At 40.6% G+C, this 23,945-nt stretch overlaps 1 protein-coding gene across 1 annotated transcript in view; it reads left to right on the top strand.

Moving 5' to 3' along the window:
* The first annotated feature begins 1,024 nt into the window (after positions 1–1,024).
* Positions 1,025–23,945, top strand: part of HK2 (hexokinase 2) — an 84,138-nt gene continuing 61,217 nt past the window's right edge. Inside the window, exons 1-2 of the mRNA XM_044663572.1 lie at positions 1,025–1,677; positions 23,721–23,883. Coding sequence (XP_044519507.1) covers positions 1,615–1,677; positions 23,721–23,883 — 226 coding nt within the window. The 5' untranslated portion in view covers positions 1,025–1,614. The remainder of the gene's footprint in view (positions 1,678–23,720; positions 23,884–23,945) is intronic.

Here is a 23,945-nt window from a genome sequence, read left to right as displayed (position 1 = left end):
AGTTTCTTAAAGTACTGAGACAAATAACACAGCTAGTGTGTGTCACTGGGAGAACTTGAACTCCAGTCTTCTTGGCTTTAAGTCCATCTCTCAATCCACTATCTACACCACATTACCTTTCTTGGTTCTAAATTATATATACGTGCATGTGTACATGTACACATAATATGTACAATGGGCAACAATGTGGCTCCCTACTTTCCCAATTTTTCTTATATCTCTTTTAGCAACCGGTGTACTCTGCTATCTTGTGACTTGCTTCTTTGTAGGTCCCAAGGACTTCGGTCATAGGTATATGTGTGTGTATACACCCACGATATATATGCATGTATATATATATATATACATATATATATATTTAAAAAATATATAATCAAAGGTGATCACTGGTGCCCATAGATAACACCTGAAATCCAACAGGTGAGACTCATTTACAAAGCTCCTAAGACTCTCCCTCTGATTAATTGTGCAAGGACGGCTCATCTTTGGGTACTTTTCCATTCACCCACACTCCTTCCCCTTCACCTTCAACTGGGATCTCCACTCACCTACCCAATCTGTACTCCCCGCCCCCCTTCCGTCCCCTACGCCCACAATTCACTAGCCTTACACCCCGGAACCCTCAACCTTACTCACTCACCCCTAGGGATGGACAATCACGTTCCTTCACATACACTCATACCCCACCACGTGTTCTGTCCCTCTCCCCGCCTCTCTGCCCAGAGGGATGCAGGCAACGGAGCTAGGCTAGGGGGCCCCCGCCGGGGTATCACATGAGGCTGCCCGCCTTAGGCTAGAAGGAGGGGGCCTATGAGAGCCCGTCGACGGGGATTGGCTGCGGTGGAGATGCCGGCCGGCCTCAGGGAGCACACACCCTCCAGCGGCAGCCAATAGGAGGCTGGGAGGACGCGGGCGCGTCAGAGGAAGGCCGAGGGGCGGGCTCACCTCTCAATGAGCCACATTGTTGCGCGAAACTCCAGCGAGAGCTAGAGGACCTCCCGAACCCTCCGCCGTAGCCGCCGCCACGAGACTTGAGAAAGAGCCGAGCCGGGGAGCGAAGAGACTCGGGAAGCGCTAGGGGAATCCAGGCACGCGGGGATCCTGGAGCGGCAGTTTTGCATTCGATGAATTAATTAGTCGCGCCGCCCATCCTGAGTTTCACCATCTATCTGATCTGTTGCTTCCTACGGGCCGGTGCTATAGTTTGCTGATCGGAGGCGCTCAGTTTGAGCCTGGCTTTTGTCGAGATATTTGGTGTCAGCCGATTACTTATTACTGGAGTAATTTATCTGTTTAACGAACGCTGCCCATTCAGCTAAAACTTTTTTTTTTAGATTGAGACCGCCAGACTTTAAACTTTTAACTCGTTCGCCTCCCGTTCCATCCGTTTGCTCCATCATCTTTGTTCTACCGATTCTTCCTCGATTTGGGGCGTTCTGAGAGCGGATTTTTGCCTCTGGTCCAGTTGCAGTTGGGCGCTTGGCACTTACCTGCCTCCACAATCGGTTTCGTCCACGCGCAGCCCTTACCCAGCTAGACCCACGCCGCCTTCGTCTCCTCCCCACTTCTTGCTCAAACCAGGATCCGACAAGCCCCGTTGGGAACAGCTGGAACATGATAGCTTCGCATCTGCTCGCTTATTTCTTCACAGAACTCAACCATGACCAAGTGCAGAAGGTAAGGCGGGACCGTGTAGTCGCGGCACGACCCTCCCCTCCCCCCAAACTAGTAAAAAGATATTTGGATCTCCTCTTTCTCTCTTACGGACCCGTCAGTCCCTACGTGAGCGAACGATATCTCTTTTGCCCTTGGTTGCCAGGGTTTTTCTCCTAATCGCTCCCAGTACCATGGGAGCTTGGAGCCCAGTCCAAGACTCGTTTTCCTCGGGGCAGTCATCCAATTCCAGGGATATTGGCAGCTGACCGACCCCTTCGGCCCTTCTCTTCCCCCGCCCTGCCCGGGGGAGCCGGAAAAGACTTCTTCACTGCTGGGAAACTCCTCCGCCGAAGCCACGTCCGCTTAACGAAGTCCGGGGGTGTGTGCGCGCACACTTGGTTGAATGGGAGGGAGCGCGTGTGTCTACGCTTTTTAGATTTAAAGCTGTGTGTGTGCGCTTTAGATTTAGGGCCCTGTGGTTGGGTGTGTGTGTCTGTGTGGATACACGTACGTACACGACTAGGGTGGATTTTCCTCTACATCCAGCCAGGAAAATCACACGCTCTTTCACATTTTTTGGAGGTGCTATGTCTTTGCTGCGCACGTGGTTTTGGAACCAACTGCTGGAACTACGAAAGAGTTTAGGAAAGGCTCGGTTACTCCCGGGGTGTGCTACAGGTAGTTAAAAAGTTTAGGGAAACCATTAAGTTTCCTAAGAGAACAGTAGGGGCAAACGTCTATGCTTGATCCAGTTCTGACTTAGGAGAGGGGCAGGCTGCTTGCGGCGGGGGGGAGAGGGGGGGAGGGATGCCGGGGACTCAGTCACCTTATGTGTGTGGATTTGAGGGAAGGAGATTTATCTTAACTTTTTAAGTTTCTCTAAGTGTCTTGTGTATGTTTCCCCTCCCAACCCCTAGGTGTTCCCTTCTACTTCAATGGAAGGTCTCTCCAGTTTGGCATACCCAGTCAAAGCATTTGGCACCATTTTAAGTACCGTTCACTTTGTCTCTAGGAAAAGAAGGCTCTGTTGGTTTATCTTGTCCTCTGTAGTGACTGTCGGGTAAGGGGTTAGAAGTTGGGAGTATACCGAAGGGAAATATTTCCCATTGCCCCTTTCAGTCTAATTGTCTAATTTTGGGAAAAGTACCACCTCTCACAGCCTTATCTCATCACTCCTTTTGTTTTTTCTCATCTCCTGTAACGGTGGAGAGTGGGGTGGTAGGACATAAAAGAAACTATCTGGTTTTAAAGTTAAATTTTCAAACTTTCCTACGGGAAGGCCGTAGCCCCAGGATTTTGTGATTGCAGTATTGAAATCCCTAATACCTTCTTGGCACCTCTGCTGTCAGTCTTAGCTGCCCCAGCTGTGGACCTGGCTAAAGCTCTTTAGAATTGACTTTGAACCCTTCTTTATTGAGGCTCGATGGATTTACATGAAAAAAGAACTAATCTCTTCTCCCTTGCTGGGCCTCCTGTTCCCCGGGCTTTGCTGGAATGACCATTACCTCTTCTCCACTAGTTCAAGAATCTTAAATGTCCTGGAAATCAATAGTATCTTGGCATGGGGGCTCTTGAAAAAAGGGGGTGGAGATAGGCTGGATTTTCTCTTTTCCGGATCTTGGATGGGGGTAGACATTTGGGGAATGAGTTGATTGATGTATGCTGGGACTGAAAGAAGAGGCAGGCATTGGCTCAGAATTAGTCTAGTGACTGAGAACACACTTTTGGGAGTAAAGACAAACTTTTCCACATCAAATGATTTCTCTACCCAATACAAATTCCTTTAGCATCAGTTAAAACACACTTTTTTGGGAGTAAAGACAAACTTTTCCACATCAAATGATTTCTCTACCCAATACAAATTCCTTTAGCATCAGTTAAAAAATCCACCCACGTGGATTGGGGGTGCCGGTTTTGGAGACTGCAATTATTTGCACAGAAATCCTTAATCAGATATCTAGGAGTTCAGGTGAGTGAAGACTGAGTATGAAAGAAAATTAAGTGATCAGTTAAAATCTTGTTCTTGGAACTCTGACAAAATAACCTCTAGAATAAACCACACCATTACAGAGCCTCAGAAGAAAAGAGTGTTCTTGCTGAGTTTTACTCTTGTTTTTATAAGTAGGACTTGACCACAACTCACTGTTGGAATGTAGCTTTAGGAAAACAATAATTCCCCCTGCTTAGCTCTTTTAATATCTTTTTATTATTGAAACAAACTTGCCTTTGCCAAGATCTCTAAGACTGTGTCTGCATAGGAAGGATAGTGGTCATTTGAGCCATGATTTGGAGGATTTTTTTTTAACTTTTGTTTTGGGAAATCACTAATGAATTGACAAAGTAGAAAAAGGGAAGAAATTGATTCCACTTGGGGATCTTTGCAGTTTGAGGAACATTCCCAGAATCCCAAAGCATTTGGCAATTTAGAGTGCCCTTTACTTTATTTAAAGTTCCTACCCATTCTTTGGGAATAGAAATGAATTTGTATTCCTAATGGGAGATAGTGGAAAGAGCATTGGAATGGGAAGTAAAAGAGACATAACTTTAGACAGGACTGTGTTACTAAACTACCTCTGCATTTGGGTTATTTCTCTTGAAAACCTCAATTTCTTATCCTGACTTCCTGTTAGGGTATTTTGTGAAAATCAAATGAGAAAATTATGTGAAAGGATTTGGAAAATTAAAGCTTTATACCAGTGTAAGGTTCTATTAGTCTTATTTGGATTGCTCAAGTCACTCAGACCCTCCCAGCCTTTGTTTCCAAATCTGTAAAACAAGGGGGTTGGAGGTTGGGCTAGATGGCCTTTTGGAGGTCTCTTTAATTCCTAAATCTATGATCCTCATCTAGAAAATGAGGACATTGAATTAAGTGACTTCTCAAGTCTCTTCAAGTTTAGCTCTAAATTTTGTGATCTTAGGGCTCCTTAGTCTTTGAAGTCCATTTCAGACCCTTCTCTAGACCCAATGCCACTACTTAACCTTTAACTTCATCTTTACACTTGGCTGGGCTAGGGCTATAGGATCCTAATTTTTGATTTAGGGTCTGAACCTGTCACTCTAAACCATCTTCCCTTGCTCCTTAGGGCTTAACAAATAAAAATTTAAAGTTGAAAGGCCTGGTATTCAAAGCCCCTTTAAAATATGCCACCAAACCCATCCCCCCACCTTGCATTTCTAAAGCCCTGGGAGGTCAAGTGATTTGCCCTTACTTGGAAGCCTTAGTTGGGAGTTGGCCCTGGAACCCAGATCACCTTGTCTTGCAAACTCCTTTGCATTTTGTTTCTGTTTATTTAACTTTATGTTATTATTTCTCCCCAGGAGATTATAAACTGCTTGAGGGCAGGGATTGTGTTCTTGTCTTTGTGTCCTTAGATCCCGAATTGCCTTAAATACTTGTTCCTTCCAGATTTTTTTAATACTAATTTATTTTCATGAATATACTTTCGAGTTAATACTGTGTATTGGCTCCAAGGCAGAAGAGTGGTAAAGGAGGCAATGGGGGTTAAGTGACTTGCCCAGGGTCATACAGCTAGGAAGTGTCTGAGGGCAGATTTGAACCCAGGACCTCCTGTCTCTAGGTCTGGTTCTCAATCCACTGAGCTACCCAGCTGCCCCTCATTAATATACTTTTTTATCTCTCTCTTTTTAAACCCATAACTTCTATGTATTGGCTCATAGGTGGAAGAGTGGAAAGGGTGGACAATGGGAGTCAAATGACTTGCCCAGGGTCACATAGCTGGGAAGTGCCTGAGCCAGATTTGAACCAGATTGAATCTCAATCCACTGAGCTGCCCAGCTGCCCCCTGATTAATATACTCTTGCATACAGTATATACTCTTGTATTCAGTAGTACTTTGCCCTCCCCCCCCCCCCACCTTGTACTTATGTTTTTGCCTATGCTTTTTCTGAGCCTGGAATGTTCTTTCTTTCCTTATATTTCCTACCATCCTTGAAACATAAGTTCATAAGTGCAGCCTTCGATTTTCCCTGATTTTCTCAGTTGGTAACAATGTTCTTACCTTTCATTCGTATATTTATGTGTGTGTGTATATGTATATATAATACATGTATATAAAAGTTTTATCTGTGTGCATATTTTCCCCAATAGCCAGCCACATCCATGAAATATAGAGTATGCCATTCATCTTTGTATGCCCAGTGCCTAGCCATAGAATAAATACTTAATAAATGTTAGTGAATTGAATGAGGATAGGAGAACCATCAGACTACTTTCAGGGCCTATCACCTTGCCCTATACACAACAGACTTATAATGCATCTATTGCCGAGTTTGAATGTAAAAATCCTATGCATCTACTTGTCCTACTTATCAGTGAGAAGAAAAAAACATGTAATTTTAAAGGAAAAGAAGAGACTGGTTCATTTTTTTGAGGATTGAAATCCGGCAGGCCACTACGAGTCATTTTTCCTCCAAAAGAACTCTTTCAGCCTTGGGGAAAGGGGCTCCTTGTGTCTGGAGGGCCCCACTTGGGCTCTCCCAGTGCTTTCCAACAAAGTGGTTATTTCAGCAGGCACATTATAGTGGGGCTGCATTCCACATGTATTCAAGTGTTTTTCCCCTCCCATCATTTCCCCAGAATAGCTCTTGCTCCTGATTAAAACAGTTTTTTTTTCCTTTTAAACCCTTAACTTCTGTGCGTTGGCTCTTAGGTGGAAGAGTGGTAAGGGTGGGCAATGGGGGTCAAGTGACTTGCCCAGGGTCACACAGCTGGGAAGTGTCTGAGGCCAGATTTGAACCTAGGACCTCCTGTCTCTAGGCCTGACTCTCAATCCACTGAGCTACCCTGCTGGCCCCTTAAAACAGTTTTAAAGTGCTTTTTTAAGCTTGAACTCCATACATAAAAATTAAGACATCTTTGCACATAGACACACCTGCATGCTGCGTGTCATTGGCTTGTACTCTCTGAAACTTGGGCTGAGGTGTGTGTCTTCATCTCCCTTGAGTGATGACCTCACATTGCTCTGTGGGTGTCATACAATAAATAGCAGTGGCCTGCAGGGCTGGGCCCATGGACACAGTGGTTTTCTCTATACACAAATACCTTTAAGTTCATTTCTAGTTGGTGCTTTAAAGTTAACTGCAACCCAAAGAGAAGCTAAAAGAACAATTTTTACTAACCCTAGTTTGTAAATGGGAAACTGAGGTTCAGAGGTTAAATACCTTAGTCACTGATATCCAGGGTCAGAATCTCCCAAGTCCTTTGTTCTCTCCCCTACACCATTGTCTTCAGGGGTTCAGGAAAGGGCTGTTTGAATGAGTGAGTGGATAAAACATTCATTAAGAGCTTACCAGGTATTCCCTAAGCTTTGGGGCTGCAAATAGGAAAGGAAGACTGGCTACTCTGAAGAAGCTCCCATTCTAGTGGAGGTGACAGCATAGATGGAAGGGTTCTGCTGCAAGTCAAATGGAACAGCTCCAGGGTCCTAGGATGAAGGGACGTGGCTGGAGCCTGTGTAGGGGCAGGCTGCCAGGTTGCATCTCCACATGGCTTGCTTTCCAGAAGGTGGCCTTTGGCCACTGAACTGCTCTTCCTAAGACTCGAATTCAGAGTCCTGGTGTGTCTCCGTCAGGGTCTGAGCACAGAGATGGTGGTTTGAGGTGCCCGGCACATGTAGCTTTCTGCCTTGCCTACAGGGTTCCCTGCCACTCTTTACCTAGTCTGGCCCACCTGCTTTATGGGTGGAAGTTGGTTAGATATAGGTGGTGGGGATGGCTGGCTCCTTTCTCCACCAGGGTTGCCTTTCCATATAATTGGCTCCAAGGGCAGGGTTCCCAAGCAATTCCTTCATTAGCGCTCAGCCTGGTATTAACTTAAAATTGCCACTGTAAGAATTTTGTTTTAAACTTTTACTTTCCATCTTAGAATCAATGCTATGTATTGGTTCTAAGGCAGAAGAGTGGTAAGGGCTAAGCCAGTGATGGACAAACTTTTTAAAGAGGGGGCCAAAGGAAAGGAAATTCTCATCTGTCAGTCTGTTTCTAAGGCAACTCTTCATTGTAGGCAAGTTTCATTGTATTGTATCCTTTACCCATCACTGGGCTAGGCAATGGGGGGGGGGGGTTAAATGACTTGTCCAGGGTAGTCTTGAACCTAGGACCCTTCCATCTATAGGCTTAGTCCATCCAGCTGCCCCCTATGTTAGAATTTTTAATATTAATATTTATATTAACATTAATTTATTAGTATTAATTTGATAGCTAACAATTTTTAATAGAGCGTTTTCAGAATATCATCCAGAAACTCTTCTAAGCCTCTATTAGTAATCCTGTGTGCTTGAGCAGGGCTTTGAATGTTGGTTAAACAGATCCATATTAGGGACTAAAGCACATTGCAGCAAATTCCTGATATTCAAGCCTAAGAGCAGGAACCATTTGTTTTTTCTACATAGGCATTTAACATTCAATGAATTCAGTCATGAAACTCCTAATAGGATTTCTTTTTTGGTTGGAGGGGGCGAAGTAGTTACAGTAATTGCTGCTGTACATCTGGAGTATTTCTTTTAACTGATTATAACTCAGTATCTTATGCAGAACTTTTTTTTTAGCCTCTAATTGTGATTCTATTGATATTGTGAATTCCTCTAAAGGAAACTTTTAACTTTACAATCTCACTTTTGCAATTGCTTTGTAACTTGGTCCTTTTTTAAAACCCTTATCATCTATCTTAGTATGAATTCTAAGACAGAAGAGGGGCCCGGGCTAGGAAATCCAGATTAAGTGACTCATTCAGGGGCACAAAGCTAGGAAGTATCTGAGGCTAGATTTGAACCTGACTCCTGATCTGGTCCTCTATCTATCCACTGTGCTTACCTAGTTGCCTCTGTAACTTAGTCTTAAGAATGTTACTTCAATGCATTGAGAAGTGAAGTGGCTTTCCCAGGACCACATAACCAGTATGTTCTAAGGATTTGCAAGGTCTTCGGTCCAGTCTTTTTCCCCTCTCTGAGCCTCAGTTCTTTCATTGTAAAAACTGTGATGGGATGGATGTCTTGCCACCTCCTGAGGCCACTTCTTATCTGCTATAGCATGCAGCTGCCCTTTCTTTGCCCTTCCTTGTAGAGGTAGGAAAGTAGCTTGTAGTTGTTGCAGATTTTTCCTTGACTTTTATCTCTGGAACCCAGATTTACAGCTTTCACTTTGGCCACGTCCTCTTGTGGGCCAGGTAGGTGTACTCTGCCTCCTGGTTGGTTAATTCAGTCCAAATTCAACAACATTTAAATGCCAGCTTTGTACACTTGTACACAATTCTTGCCCTCAAAGGAGTTTATATAATGTAGCAGAAGGGGGAGATATGCCCTTGTACAAACAACTTCATGTGCAGGAGTGGTTTGGAGCCTTTTGCCATTGGCCGTGCTCACCCGGGGGGTTCTTAGAAGGATGGAGGCAGGATTCCCTTTTTTGACTTGCTTGACTTAGAGTCTGCACCCAAGTTGGATCCTCAACCCCAGGGTTCTAGGTCACTCCTTACTTACTCCTGGCCAGACAGCATTTATTTAGTTTGTGCAGTGAAAGAGGCAGGAATCTTGGCCTGGTTCCTAGGGGATTGGCAGCCGGAGTCCCAGTTCACCTAAAGTACTGCCCTAATTTAGGGGTGTTGAAGCTTTTTTCACTTATATCTGTGGAATTCCACCTCCTAAACACCAATCCTCACAGCCTCTTCCTGCAGGGAAGGTAGCCGAGTGGAATTGTCCGAGGTCACTCAGCAGGCCATTGCCTAGGCTGGGGAAACAAGGCAGCTGTTGTTTAATGTCCTGGGCCTCATCCAGCTAGTCGCCCCCATTGGAGCCACTGTTTTTCTAGGAGTGGTCCCTCACTCCAGGAGATTTATAGGAATTCTGTAGCTCAAACAAAACCTTTTTTTTTTAAATAGTCCTTTCTTTTGAAATTGCCAGCTTAGCTAAAAGGAAAGAAGATAAGTTATTGGACAAGTCTTTTTTAATTTAAAATTTTTTTATTGATTAATTAATTTAGAAGTTTTCCGTGGCTGTATGGTTCATGATTTTCCCCTCCCCTCCTCCCTCCCCTGTCCTGGAGCCGACAAGCAATTCCACTGGGTTATACATGTATCATTTTCAAAACCTATTTCCATATGATTGATATTTGTTATAGCGTGATCATTTAGAATTTATATCCCCAGTCGTATCCCTATTGAACCATATGATCAAGCAAATGTTTTTCTTCTGTGTTTCTTCTTCCACCTGCTCCCACAGTTCTTTCTCTGGATGTGGATAGCGTTCTTTCTCATACGTCCCTCAGAACTGTCCTGGATCATTGCACTGCTGCTAGTAGAGAAGTCCATTACATTCCATTGTGCCTGTGTACAACGTTCTCCTGGTTCTACTCCTTTTGCTGTGCATCGGTTCCTGAAGGGACAAGCCTTAATGAAGGAGGGGGAAACTAGGGACTTTAAAGCCATTTTCCTTTCTCCTGTTAAGGACCTATATTGGGTATTTTCACTTTTGAGTATTCTTACTTCCAACTATATTTGGGACTCAGTTCAACCAATAAGTTTTTCCTGACATGTATCAACCAATTTATTCCAATAACTTCCTCTGTGCCCCACCTCCACCCCCGAATAACTAGGTGATATTATATATTATATATATATCACCTAAACATAGAACATAAAGCTAGATATACTTTAAAGATCATCTCATCCATCCGCTCTGTCAAGTTTTTTTACAAAAAGAAGAAATTGAGGCCCAGAGAGGAGAGACTTGTACTGAATATTATGTAGCTAGTAAATGGCAGAGGTGAGTTTATAGTTCCAGATCCAGCTCCCTCTCATCTGTACTCTAAAGCATCTTTGAATGCAATATAAGTATCTGCCTGGCCCTCCTAGAGCCACTCATTTGTTTTTAGAAAAGGACATAGGTTATTCAGTTATAGAGGGTGCTTTCTGCTTAGACAAAAGAAGCATTGTGGTCTTAAACCCCCTCTATCTTGGTCAGAAAACTGGGTCCAAATCCATTTGTTCTCATTATCAATTCCTATCTCTGGACTAAGTAAAGTGTAAATTCTAAAGTCTAAATTTGTAAAGTCTAATTATTTTGATGTCATGACAATTCCTTTAGACCTCCTTATACAATGGTCCTCAGTTGGTTGAGGCATCTGATGAATATACTTGACTTTGCTCTGCCCTTTCTTTTCTCTGTTAAACTAAAATGAGTTGGATATATTGGATTGCAAGCTCCTTGTGGGGAGGGATTGTGTCATGCTTTTGTGTTTATAAGACTACAATCCCTTCCCCCATTCCTCAGTGCCTAGCACATTGTCTTCCTTGGACACAATTCAACAGATATTTGTGGATGATTCAGAATAGCATTTCCTTTGAGTTTAGTCATTATGGGAGCCCAAGTGGCTTTTTTTAAACTTCATACCCAGCCTGTTCATTTTGCTCTTCAGCCCTTACTCTGATTGACCACTGTTGCAATCCCATAAAATCCAATTAACTTGCTGGCAAGGTGTGTGTGCTATCATTCAGATTTTTCAGTGTTTTTTATATATTATGAGTAGCTTAAGTTCTTTCTGATCAGAGCCATTCAGCACACAGTAAAATGGCCTTTATGTTTAAGCATCTGAGGTAGCCCCCATGGTTCAGGACTCACCAGACTATTCCATTCTAAACCCCCTAACTTCTTATGGCACCGTATAAAATCTGTACGAAACATGACGCTGCAGACAGTGAGAACTGGAATTACAGGAAACTGTGTGACTCATGGATGATTGTAATAGGATCTTGGAGAACTGCCCTACATTACAGTCTTGTCATCCCCACACCTAAACAGCCACCCTAGCTTAGCTTGTGACCTATACGGTATGTCCTGGAGATGAGGGAGGGATTTAAAAATCTAGTCTTGCCATCTGAAGGAGATTGAGACTAAAGTTAGGATTATTATACTGCTGGTGTCTTGTTTCAAGGGGCTTAAGAGGGAGGGGAAAGGGGGAGAAAGAAAGAGAATTCCCCCCTTTATTATCAGAAGCTTCTGGGAATGTCTTAGCAACTTTACCAGTATGAAGTTATTGCTTTTTGCACAGCCTTATCTTTAAAGTCCAAGTTTGATGCTGTGTCATTAAAGAGAGAGGTACCTTGTCTCAGAACTAGCAGGCTTGGCATTGGGCTTCCCTTAGCTTTACCACACCTTAGTTTCCCCATCCACAAAAAAAGGGACATGTTGAAGGAATTGTACAAAAGTTTAGATCAGAGTCTCAGCAAAAAACAAACAAACCTCCCTTCTGCATTTCAACTTGGGTTTCATTAGTAATTTATCAATCTCTTAGAAACTCTGAAGTAGGTTCCATGTTATCAAGATTTTTGGATACCTTTCTCCTAAGTATTAAAGGGAATTAGGACTTTTAGGATTATATATTTCCAGCACCCGGAAATCACCTAATATCGTCTCTTCATTTTATTTTTTTATTTTTTTTTCCTGACTTCTATTGTGTATTTTTGTACTTATAAAGTTGTTTTTTTATTAGACATTTATTAATATTCCTTTTTAATCTGTTTACATACTTTATGCCCCTACTTTCCCCTTCATCCCCCCCCTCTCCCCCCACCCATGGCCAACGCACATTTCCACTGGTTGTGTAACATGTGTCCTTGTTCAGGGTCTATTTCCCATTCCTGTCCGCCTCAGCCCATGCATTCAAGCAATTGTTTATCTTATATGTTTCCTCTCCTGCAGTCCTTCCTCTGAATGTGGGTAGCATCTTTACCATAAATCCCTCAGAGCTGTCTTGTGTCATTGCAGTGCTGCTGGTACAGGAGCCCATTACATTTGATTTTACCATAGTATATCAGTCTCTGTGTACAGTGTTCTTCTGGCTCTGCTCCTTTCGCTCTGCATCACTTCCTGGAGGTCTCTCCAATTTGCATGGAATTCCTCCAGTTTAATATTCCTTTTAGCACAATAGTATTCCATCACCCGCATATACCACAATTTGTTCAACCATTCCCTAATTGAAGGACATCCCCTCATTTTCCAGTTTTTTGCCACTACAAAAAGCGCAGCTAATATTTTCGTACAAGTCTGTTTATCTATGATCTGTTTGGGGTACAAACCCAGCAATGGTATGGCTGGGTCTCTTCATTTTAAAGATGAGGCAGTTCTGGTTTAGGGTTAAACATGACTTATCCTAAGTCATGCAGGTACCAAATGGCAGAATCAGGACACCATTTCTGACTGGAATTTCAAATTTAATAGTCTTTCCATTGTATTATGGCTGCTTCATAGATTCTCAGATACCTGGAAATTATACTATATTTAGCAATGTATTTGTTACACTGTACAAAAGTATATCAAAGTGTTATGTATTATTTAATACAATAGGATAGCACATATGATGTTATATTATACAGTCTAGTAAATTTTATATATATTATATACAATGTATGATATCTGTTAAAATGTTATACAATATATGTAAGATAATATAAATTTAGTGTAGTTTTAGATAGTTTTAATAGTTATAAACTATAACATGATTATATCTTAAAAATAAATATTTAAATAGTTACATTCTATAGAGAATATATTTTCTTTTCATTTCAAGAATTTGTCTTTCAGGAACTGTTCTCAGTGGTAGAATTCACTTCCATTTTTAGCATCCACCTATATTGGGTTTTAAAACCAAAATGTAAATAAATGTGTGTATATGTTAACACATAGGAAACTATCATAGTCATCAAGTTTGTAGTTGGATTTAGATATGGTTGTAAATCATTCTTCTTTATATGATCTCACTTGTCAAGGTTTTTGTTTTTGTTTTTTACCTAAACAGAAATTATAATTGTAGTACTTAGGTTAAGAGACAGTTAGCAATGTAGAAGAGCACTGAATAGCATCTGTCTTGAGTCCCAGGAGAAATGAACCAGATGGTCCTCAGATTGAACCTTAGGAAACCCCTGAGCTCTACTAGATCATGAATAAAGGAGCTGACAGGGACCATAGAAACCTTCGAATTGATCCTTCATTTTACATTTAGGAAAAGCTTGGGAAATCCACGTTAGGGAAATTTGGATTTAAATAGCTAAGCATCTTTCTGATTCATTTATAATATTACCTCTATGTGGATTTTCTTTTAAAAGCATATACAGAGTTCAGAAATATTAATTATTGGCCTAACATCAATAAGTTGAAGAGGGAGGATTTTAATGCAGGACTTCTAATTCCAGATCCTGTGGTCTCTCCACTGCATCTTCAGGTTTTAGCAGAACTAAGGCTCCTGACCATTCATTCCTTCTTTGCTAAAATTTAAGTATTAGATACAACCTTAATGGCCACCTACTCCAGTTGGGTTTCTTTAAGTGTTGCAGAGAACAAATACTACCGTGAAGAGCTGTTTTGTAACTGTAACAGTACTTTGGGTTGGGAGTGACGAGGCTTGAGTTTGAATCTACTCTCTGCTATTTATTAGTTATGAAAGCTTGGACAAGTAATTTTCTTTCTCTAGCTCATAGTTTCCTCATCTATGAATTGAGGGTTGTGGCCTAGGATGGTTATCTCCACAGCTGGAGCAGATGCTTTGAGATTTTTTGAGTGTATGACAGTTGAGAGGCTGACACAATAAACCCACTTGAACAGTGCTATGAGTTATAAAGATTGTTGGTGTACACGGCAAGGGGCTAGAAAAATCAGCCAAGAACACTGACATTCACTGTTCAGTCTTAGTTACTTAACACTCACAGAGGATTCTTAAGTTTTCTCTTTTTTAAGGTGGGGGGAAGGAGCAAGTGGGTGTGTTAAAGTAAAAGCAGTCAGGCTGCATGCGATCACCATATTTGAATATTTTGAGAGAATTGTTTGGTTCCAGATTGGATAAGATTACCTCTAGGAATCCTTCCAACATGGAGATTTTATGATTTTGGGATCCCAGTTTCTGGCCCTTTCCTTGAATAAATTGCTCATAATTGTCCCATATTTTTGGTTCGTAGTATTTAGTGGGTCAAATGTTAAGATTATACATAAGCTATTATTGTTTATGATTTCTTTGTTCCAATCAAGTCCTTTTAGGTCCCAAATATGGACTCTCAAATGAAAAAAACCATAGAGATGGATTCTCAGAGTTGGAAGAGATCTCAAAGGTCAACTCTTCTAAGTCATGCCCAAAGCAGTTGTTCCTTTCAGTGATAGATGCTCCTTCCATCACATGACCTGCTAGCTAAGCTGGCCATCTAGCCTCTGCTTTTAGACCTCCAAAGATGGGGAATTTTATGACTTTTCCAATGTAACCTGTTCTGCTTGAAGGTTTATAAAGCACTTATATATCTCAGTTAATATTCACAACTGTGAGAGAGAGGTGCTATTATTACCCACATTTCACAGATGAGGAAACAGGCAAAGTTGCCCTCTATGACATAGCTGATGTCTAAGGCAGAATTTCATTTCAGGTCTTCCTGTTTCTAAGTCTATCTATTCTTAGCCTCCCTTGGTCTGAATTTCTTTATACATAATGTGAGGGGACTGGACTCAGTGACCTCCAGGTTCCTACATAATGTTATGATCTTTCAATGGATCCTTCTGTGACATTGTTTTCAGACCCTTCTTCATCTCCTGGGCATGCTCAAGTACCTCGGCCTGGAGTCCTTGAAGGGGAAAAACTTATCCTTATTTTCCTTTATTGTTTTGTGTATTTTATAGTATTTAAAATGTCATATTTAAAACATTTTGAGAAGAGGTTCTATAGGTTTGACCAGACATCCAGAAAGTCCATGATACAAAAAAGGCTAAGAATCCTGACTGTAGCTAATTTTCTTTCCAAAATGGGGTACCAAAAAGTAGTCATACTAATACTGGGCTTGGTCAGTTCAGCATGTGGCAGGATTATCACTGTCCCCTTTCTGATATAGTAGAAAGAACATTGGAATCAGGAAGATAATGGGTTTAAATCTACCTTTCATTCTCATTAGCAATGTGAATTTGGGAAAGACAGTAACCTCTGATCTTCAGTTTCTTCCTCTTTAATAGTAAAAATTGTTAAATAATAATTATGGAGGTAATAATACCTATATCTAATAGTGTTGATAGGAGGATCAAATGAGATAATGCATGTAAGGTTCTTAGCAAAATTAAAGGGCAATGTAAATGTCAGTTATTGTTATAACTATCCTTGGATGCAGCAGCCTAAGTTCACATTAAAATAACATAACACCTCTTACTGCCAATTCATTGAAATTGGTCAATATCCTTCCCAAATCATGATATCTAGAACTGGTTATGATTGCAAATGTGATTAAGTATAACACAGGACTACCAACTCTTTTTTGTTTTGGACACTATTCTTTTATTAATTCATTCCAAGATCTTATTAGCTTTTGCTTACCCAACAAAACCCTTGAAAGTTTTCACACAAATAAATGAGAGCATAATTGCTTTCTGGGCATATTTCTCTTGACTTACTGTAGTTGGGTAGCTGATTTTTATTTGTTTGTTTTTACTTCAAGTGTAGGATCTCACTCTTAAGTTTGATCAGTTCATAGTTGTAACTTGTCAAGGTCTTTATTAAGTCTCTAGTTTGCTATCCTAAATGGTTGATTCTTCATATGAAGATTTGGTAAGCATGCTGCTAATTTGGGAATTCTTTGGCTTCTCCATTAAGCTCATTGGGAAATCTCATCATCTTGGAACATTAATCATCCTTGTTATTCCGCACTAACAATAAATCCTCTCTGCTTTTCTGATGGGGGAGGGTGGATCTATAAACTCTTATTTAAGGAGAAAGAACAAGACCAATTCTCATCTCCTTATCCCTTCTATTTCCTTTATAGTTTTCTTTTCAATGTTGTCTTCTTCCCCTAGATTGTAAGCTCCATTAAGGCATAGGCTCTTTCTTTTTCATATTTGTATCTCCAACACTTAACACAATGCCTGAAAAAACAGTAAGGGCATAATAAATGTTCATTGACTATTGACCATCTATGCCTCCATCTAAGAAAAAGATAAAGATATTTAATAGAACCTAGGTAAGGACAGAAACTTTTATGGCACTACAATAGAAAATTTCTACCAGGTTTACAGAGATTTGTTAATCATCAGTCTTTGGGTTTGGTCAACTTATTCTGAACTCCACCTAACTTTGCTATCATCTATGAATCTGTGCTATCATCTGTCCACCAAGATGTTAAATGCCCTCCTGAAATCTAGACATACTATACGTTTTATATTTCTCTGGTCTAGACTATAGAAATCCTGACTAAAAAAGGAAAGACTCTCTCTCTAAGACTTGTTCTCTAAGACTTGTTCAAAGAATATGTTTGCTTCTACTGATCCTCCAGTCTCTTCTGTCTCTAACTGCTAACTGAGCATCTCTTTAATCTGTCCTCTAGATAATGAGGAATTGATGTCCATCACCAAGTAGGTTTTCAATTCCTTGGTGACTATTTTTGGGCCATTCTGCCAACTTCAAAGATCACATCTCCTTTATAGAAAAAAGCAGAAGCAAAAAGGAGTTTGGATAGTTTAGCTTCTCTCCCTCAACCCACAGCTCATCTTGAAATTCCTGACACTGTTTTTACAGTACTCCTCTTGTATTTGTCTTTTGATACTGGCCGTCTTGCTATTCCTCACCCAGAAAACTCCCATCTCCTGACTGGGCATTTTCATTAGCCATCCCCCATGCCCGGGATGCTTTTCTCTGCCTCCTAGCTTCTCTCATTTTTTGTTTTGGTTATCCTCCTAATTTGTTGTCATTTTTATCCTACAAAATTTGATCTATTTGTATGGTGCTTCTGTTAGACTGGGAGCTCCAACCACTATCATCACCAACTTTTTAAGTCTTAGATCACAAAATTCTACATATCTTGGATTCTGACATATATTCTTTTAAGGTCTAGGACACATGCCAATCTCTACTTGCTATTCTCCCTCATCACAAACTCTTCAGATTTTGTGGCCACTGCATTGCTAGGTTCCAGTTCCCAATTCACTCACCACTTTTTTTTTCCCACCACTTCTTTCTTTATCAGAATCTACAATTAAAATTTTGCTTGACTGCTCTGCTTTTAGAAAAAGTACTCTGGCAGATAACAGCTGAAAAAAAAATTTTTAACACTTTTATCCACTAATCTACAGTGTTTCTTATTTGCCCATAAGGATTTTTTTTTTTCCAGTTTTCAAGCACTCATTTTTTTTCCTCTGGCCTATCTCCTATCTACTGAATAGAGGAAGAAGGAAGAAAAACAGAACTCCCTATATCACATAAGTACAAGTCAAAACAAATTCCCAAATTGGACATATCAAAAAAAGCATTTATTTTTTGGTATATCATTTCTTCATTATGAAATAGTCACTGTGTTTCTTTATTAGTCCTGGGGAATCATGATTGATCCGTTTCATTTAAAAGACTTCTTAAATCTTTAAAAATCATTCATTTTTTGTACTATTAACATTTTAAGTTGTTTTCCTGGTTCTATTTATCTTACTCTACATCATTTCACATAAGTCTTCCCATTTCTCTTTGAAACTATCTTTTCTTCACATTTCTTATAGCACAGTGAAGGAACGTATTCCCTGTATCCCATTCCCTTCATATACTGCAAAATTGTTCTTCATTCTCCTGAATATAATTTAAAACTTTTTTAAAAACTTAAAAAAAACAACAGCCATTCCCTTTTGTCTTAGAATTAGTACTGTGTATCAGTTCCAAGGCAGGAGAGAGGTAAGGGCTAGGCAATGGGGGTTAAAGTGACTGGCTCAGGATCACACAGTGAGCAAATGTCAGCATCCATATTTGAACCTAGGACCTCCCATCTTAGGACCTGACTCTCAATCCAATTAAGTTATGTAGCTGCTCCATTATATAATGTTTTAAAAAAGTTTTCAAAGTATCTTATGATTGTTATTTCACACAAGCTTCATTACAACTGACATGTTCTAGTGGAAAGTGTTTTAAAGGACATGAATTTCAATTCTAGCCTTGTGACCTTTGGCAAGGCAACTTCTCTGGGCCTCCCCTCCGTTTACTCATCTATAAAATGAGAGTCTTAGTCATACAATGACCCATAAGGTTTCCTATATCTCTGAATATATATAGGATATTCCTAACAGTTGACAGAGTGATTACTTAGTCATTGCATGGAAAGAATTCTCAGCAAGAACACAGCATTGCTTCCTTTGAGCCCAGCTTCCTTGCCTTTGGGTTGATCCTGTTAGTGCCAGAATCAGAAGTCTGAGGGAGGATCCCGTCTCTTTATGGACTAGCTTTTGCACTTAGGCCACCAGGAAACTAAGTCAGTTGTACAGATAGACCTTAGTCCCTGAGCCCAATTTAAGGCTAAAGGTTGTTTCAAATGCCTTTAAAGGGAAAAAATGAGGCTGGCCTATAAAGAAAAAAGCTAGTCTTGTCTATGAGCCCAGAGTTACCACACCAGCTAAGAACAGTTCATTTCCGAATTGAATTTTCATTGGTCGCAATGTCAAGTCTTATTCTCATTCATACACCATTTCTTTTCTCTCCTTCCTTTAAACATAGCTTTTACTCTACAATTCACATAGTACTTAAAGACTTCCTTATGTTGTAGTCACATCCCCTTCATTTCATTAATTGGGTTGCTAATGTCTGGAGGTAAAGTCCCCAGTTTACAATTAAATATTTGCCTTGGCCAATGGTGCCTTGTATATAAAAGGCACATAATAAGTCCTAGTTAAATTAAGATGGCTTGAATTTGTTCTATAGAGCAGGTCTCGGGTCATTGGAGAAGAAAGTTGCAAAAAGATGTGTTTAAATTTGATGTAAATGAAAACATCCAGCATCCAGCAGTGGAATGTGCATCTTCATTAGTCATGAGCTCCCTATTGGAAGTCTTCACACTAATAGGTGATTCTTTGGAGAGGTTACTTTCTGTTTATGAATGGATTGGATTAGAATGACCTCTTAGGTGCCTTCCCATACTGATTCTCTGAATGAATGACATTAAGCTGGATCAGAGTAGAGGCCAAGTATATTCTCTCCCTCATCACCCATCTTGAACCTCTGAAGATCTCAAGGTATAGCATTTGAAAGATATTTAAGACCAAATTGAACACAATAAATATGATCTGGGGTAGGGTAGGGGCTAGACTTGTGATTTCATTGCCATAAGGGACTCTAGTCAGAAAATCTGTCACTCCCAACACAGGAATGGTATCTCCTGTCATTTAAAGTCAAGAGAATTGTCTAGAGCAGAAGTATCAATCCCTGGGGGGGTAACACTGCTTCCAGTAGGCTCAAACCAGAACATTTAACAAGATTAGTAAAAATACAAAAGAATGTAGATGAAATTCTACATCCACAATGCTAGCATGTGTTTTTCTTGTCTTGTGGTCTTGCTGGGATCCTAACTCAGAGTTTAGGGGGTCCCCTCGCTTCTATCAGAGTAGGACACCCCCAGTTTTAGAGCACTGAGGGTTTCAGTGTGTGTCAGAGGCAGGACGTGGGCACAGTAGACCTTTCTGACCTGGAGACTTTCCATCCACTCTGCCGCACTGCCTCACCAACAGGATCCAAAGAGATCATTTTACATATCTTTTAATTTTCTTGCTCTTGGTGAAAATAGTTCTCATGCAAAAGAACATCGAAATTATTTTTAATTTACCTGGCGTGAAAACCTAGATCTTTATGAAGTGCCTTTACTCCAAGTCTTTTCTGTAGGTGATTCTGTCAGTGTCAGTACTTTCCCTCCACCACCCCACCACCCCCTCTCGCCAGAGGAAGGAAATTAGTTGAAAGGGAAGGGCATGGTTGAGGAAGGGAGTCTAGATTACTCAAATAGGAAGGTGCTTATCTCTTCCCCATTGCTCAAGAGGTTTCATCTAAATAGCTAATGTACATAGCTTCTGTTACCAGCAAGGTCTGAAGAGAAACTCTTCCTTCTTCCCTTTAGATGGATGATGACTCCTTGCTTTCCCTTTCTAGGGTATGGATAGAAAGCCCTGGAACTGGAAGTCTTGGCTATTTCCATTTTCTTTTGGTGCACCAACCCAGTATGGATTGTTGCTGAACATTGAAATTGAGCTCTGTTGTATATTATTGTGTGGTAGGCTGGTAAAGAGAGGGAGGGGCCCTGCATTTTGTAGGGTTTTTGTTTTTAATATTAGGCCACATAAACCAAAAAGCATGGTATTGTGGATGGAGAACTTGTTTGGAGTTAGAAAAAGTCTAGAAAGGTCTAGAAAAGTTCTAGACCTGTTCCTGATATCTTCTGACTCTGACTCAGTAATCCTTTGCAACTCTTAAGGCTTTAAGTTGCATTAGGAGAGGGAATTTCCTTGTTCAGAAATTCCCTACCCTGATGAAATCACTTCACAAAGTTGATGGTGAAGTTAATGTATGCAAATAAAATTGCAAATTAAAAAAAAACTGCTGTGTTAAATGAATAATATACAAATGAATGAATGAAAAGATTTTTGAGTGCTTCCTTTGCAAAAAGCTGGGGCTACAAATAGAAAACTGAAGGAACTCTCTAATGAGAAACTCATTACCTACTGGAGCTTTCTGCTTCCACAAATATCATGAATTCTCATTCAAAATGACACTGAGTTGATTGGATTTTAGGAAATAAGTACAATTAATATAAGTTACACAGACCTTAGGGAAGGTCTGGGGTTTCTACTAGGTTACTGCAGTGTTCAAGGATTTGAGAGTAATTTTAAGTAGGGCAGCCACTTATATTTATATATATAAAGTGCTTAGTACACTGTAGGCACTTCATAAAGGCTTCCTTCTTCCCTAACTCTCCCCTTTTTCTCTGGATGTTCTTTACTTTATCAAAGGATCTTCCAGTTCTCTTCTCTGTCCTAAGGACTCTTCATGGTCTAAAGATTCCCTGTCCTTTGGTCTTTGAGACCCTTTCCAGCTTTAACAAGCCAGTAATTCTAGATGCCTTCTCTGTGCTCCTACTTTATGATTCTTCATTGCCCATTATCATTTATGATGGAAACCTTTCCATTGGGTTTTAGATAAGAGAGTAGAAGATTCCTAACCTTCATTTTGCTGCTGTTATAACTCATACTGGGCAGTGAAGTTTCCTTAATGAGATTAAAGCAAGGGGTTTTGTGCAATTTGATCCCAATTAACAAGTAACATTTAATTGGATAGGCATGATCTTAGGAGAGAGTGATGGATTCCAGCTGCAAAGGATTTTGATTTCCTGAACCAGAGGAAAACTTAATAAGGAAAATTAACTTTGTGCTGTTATTTCTTGGGTCCTGGTAGAATTTATTGCTGCTTAGAAAGGAGCACTTATAAAATAAAACAAAACTTGTGATTTTAATTACAACATCACTCTGATCCTTGAGTTATGACTGTGATGGGTGGACCCCTTGAGGCTAGGACCTGAATTCAGATTACTTCTGAGGCTTAATAGTTTTTGAGACACACAAAAAACCTAAAAGTTAACTGAGAAATAGTTTGTCCATTTCTGAAACCATACAGTAATATTTGCACTACCTCATAGAATTGCTGTGAATGAAGAAAAGTGCTTTGCAAGTCTTTAAAACACTATAGGAGGCAGGCCTAGAAATGGCAGGTCCTAGGTTCAAATCCAACCTCAGACACTTCCCAGCTGTGTGACCCTGGGCAAGTCACTTGACCCCCATTGCCCACCCTTACCACTCTTCCACCTATGAGACAATACACAGAAGTTAAGGGTTTAAAAATGTTAAAAAAGAAAAAGAAAAGCCACTATAGGAGGGGGCAGCTAGGTAGCTCAGTGGGTTGAGAGCCAGGCCCAGAGACAGGAGGTCCTGGGTTCAAATCTGTCCTCTCAAACACTTCCTAGCTGTGTGACCCTGGGCAAGTCACTCTTCTACCTTAGAACCCAGTATTGATTCTAAGACAAGGAAGGTAAGGGTTATTTTTTTGAAAATTTTATTTAATTAATCAATTTAGACTTTTTCCCCCTGGTTACAAAATACATGTTCTTTCCCTCCACCTTCTCTCCCCCCTCCAATAGCAGCAACATGCCACAGTGCATTTATGAATACACCTTAAATTCACTTCTATGAATCATAACAGCATTTAGAAATAAAAATACTAACAATATATATTATTACTATGTTAGCTCATAGAAGATATGTTACCTCATTTATTATACTTAGTCATTTAATGTTTGGGCCTCATTTTTTTTATCTGTAAAATGAAGGCATGGAATTATATAGGGGTGGTAGCATGGTGGGTACAGCTGTGGGCTTGGAGTCAGGGAAACATGGGTTCCCCATTTAGACATTTGTTAGCTGGTGACTATTATCTATCCCAGCCTCATTTTTTAATCTGGAAAATGGGGAGGATAATTCCACAGAATTTTGTTATAAAGTAAATCTGTAAGTTTGAAAGTGTGAAATATTATCATGTTGTTCTAAATCTGTGTTCCTGTGATAGCTCAATGGTCCCTCATTGGTCCACAGAAGATGAATGGCTGCCCTAAAGGACTCTTCCAGGGCCTCATTTGCTAGATCAATCAAATGTTGATGCTAGAGCCAATATCAATCAAGATCCCTTGTTGACTAGATCAGGAGGGAAGAGGCATATTGCTTCATATTCCACTTAGGGATATCGAGGGTTCATAGACACTGCAACAAGGGGACCAGGAATCCTCTCTGCAGCAATCCTAACAGGGAAGACCTCCATAAAAAGCAAAACCAGCCATTTCTTAAAATTGTTTGTTCTACTTTGGGATAATTCTTATTTTTGTAAGTCTTTTGTTGGACCAGGATTATAGGAGGTGACTAATAAATGTTTTTTTTTAATTTATTCATTCTCCATTTCTTTTAGGGTCAATTCAGTGAGCATGTATTTTATTTGCAAAGTGTCAGGAACTAATGACAAAAATGTTAAGATTTTCTTTTCCAAGCTCTGATTATTGTCTGTGGACTGGGGGTGGGGAAGGTTTGAGGAGGAGGAGGAGGAGGAGGGATGGGGACCAGAAGTTTTAGGGGAGGGGAGGAACTTAGAGAAAGAGAGAGATGCTTATTTCCTGGAAAGCAGAGAGACAATGGAGGATGGGGAATAATGAAAGGCAGATAGGGCTACTTCCAAAGCCAATCCTGATCTTGCTTTTCTTCTAGGTTGACCAGTATCTCTATCACATGCGTCTCTCAGATGAAACTCTTCAGGAGGTCTCTAAGCGGTTCCGAAAGGAGATGGAGAAAGGGCTTGGGGCTGACACCCACCCCACGGCTTCTGTGAAAATGCTGCCCACTTTTGTGAGGTCCACACCTGATGGAACAGGTAAGGAAGGAGCCTGGAGAATGGAAAGATGGGGCTGCTTTTAGTGTTCTCTGTAATGGGTA

This window comes from Gracilinanus agilis, chromosome 2 (assembly GCF_016433145.1).
Source record: "Gracilinanus agilis isolate LMUSP501 chromosome 2, AgileGrace, whole genome shotgun sequence".
NCBI classification, from domain to species: Eukaryota; Metazoa; Chordata; class Mammalia; order Didelphimorphia; family Didelphidae; genus Gracilinanus; species Gracilinanus agilis.
The sequence above is the reverse complement of the archived record's forward strand: the minus strand, read 5'-3'. Positions and strand labels throughout refer to the sequence as shown.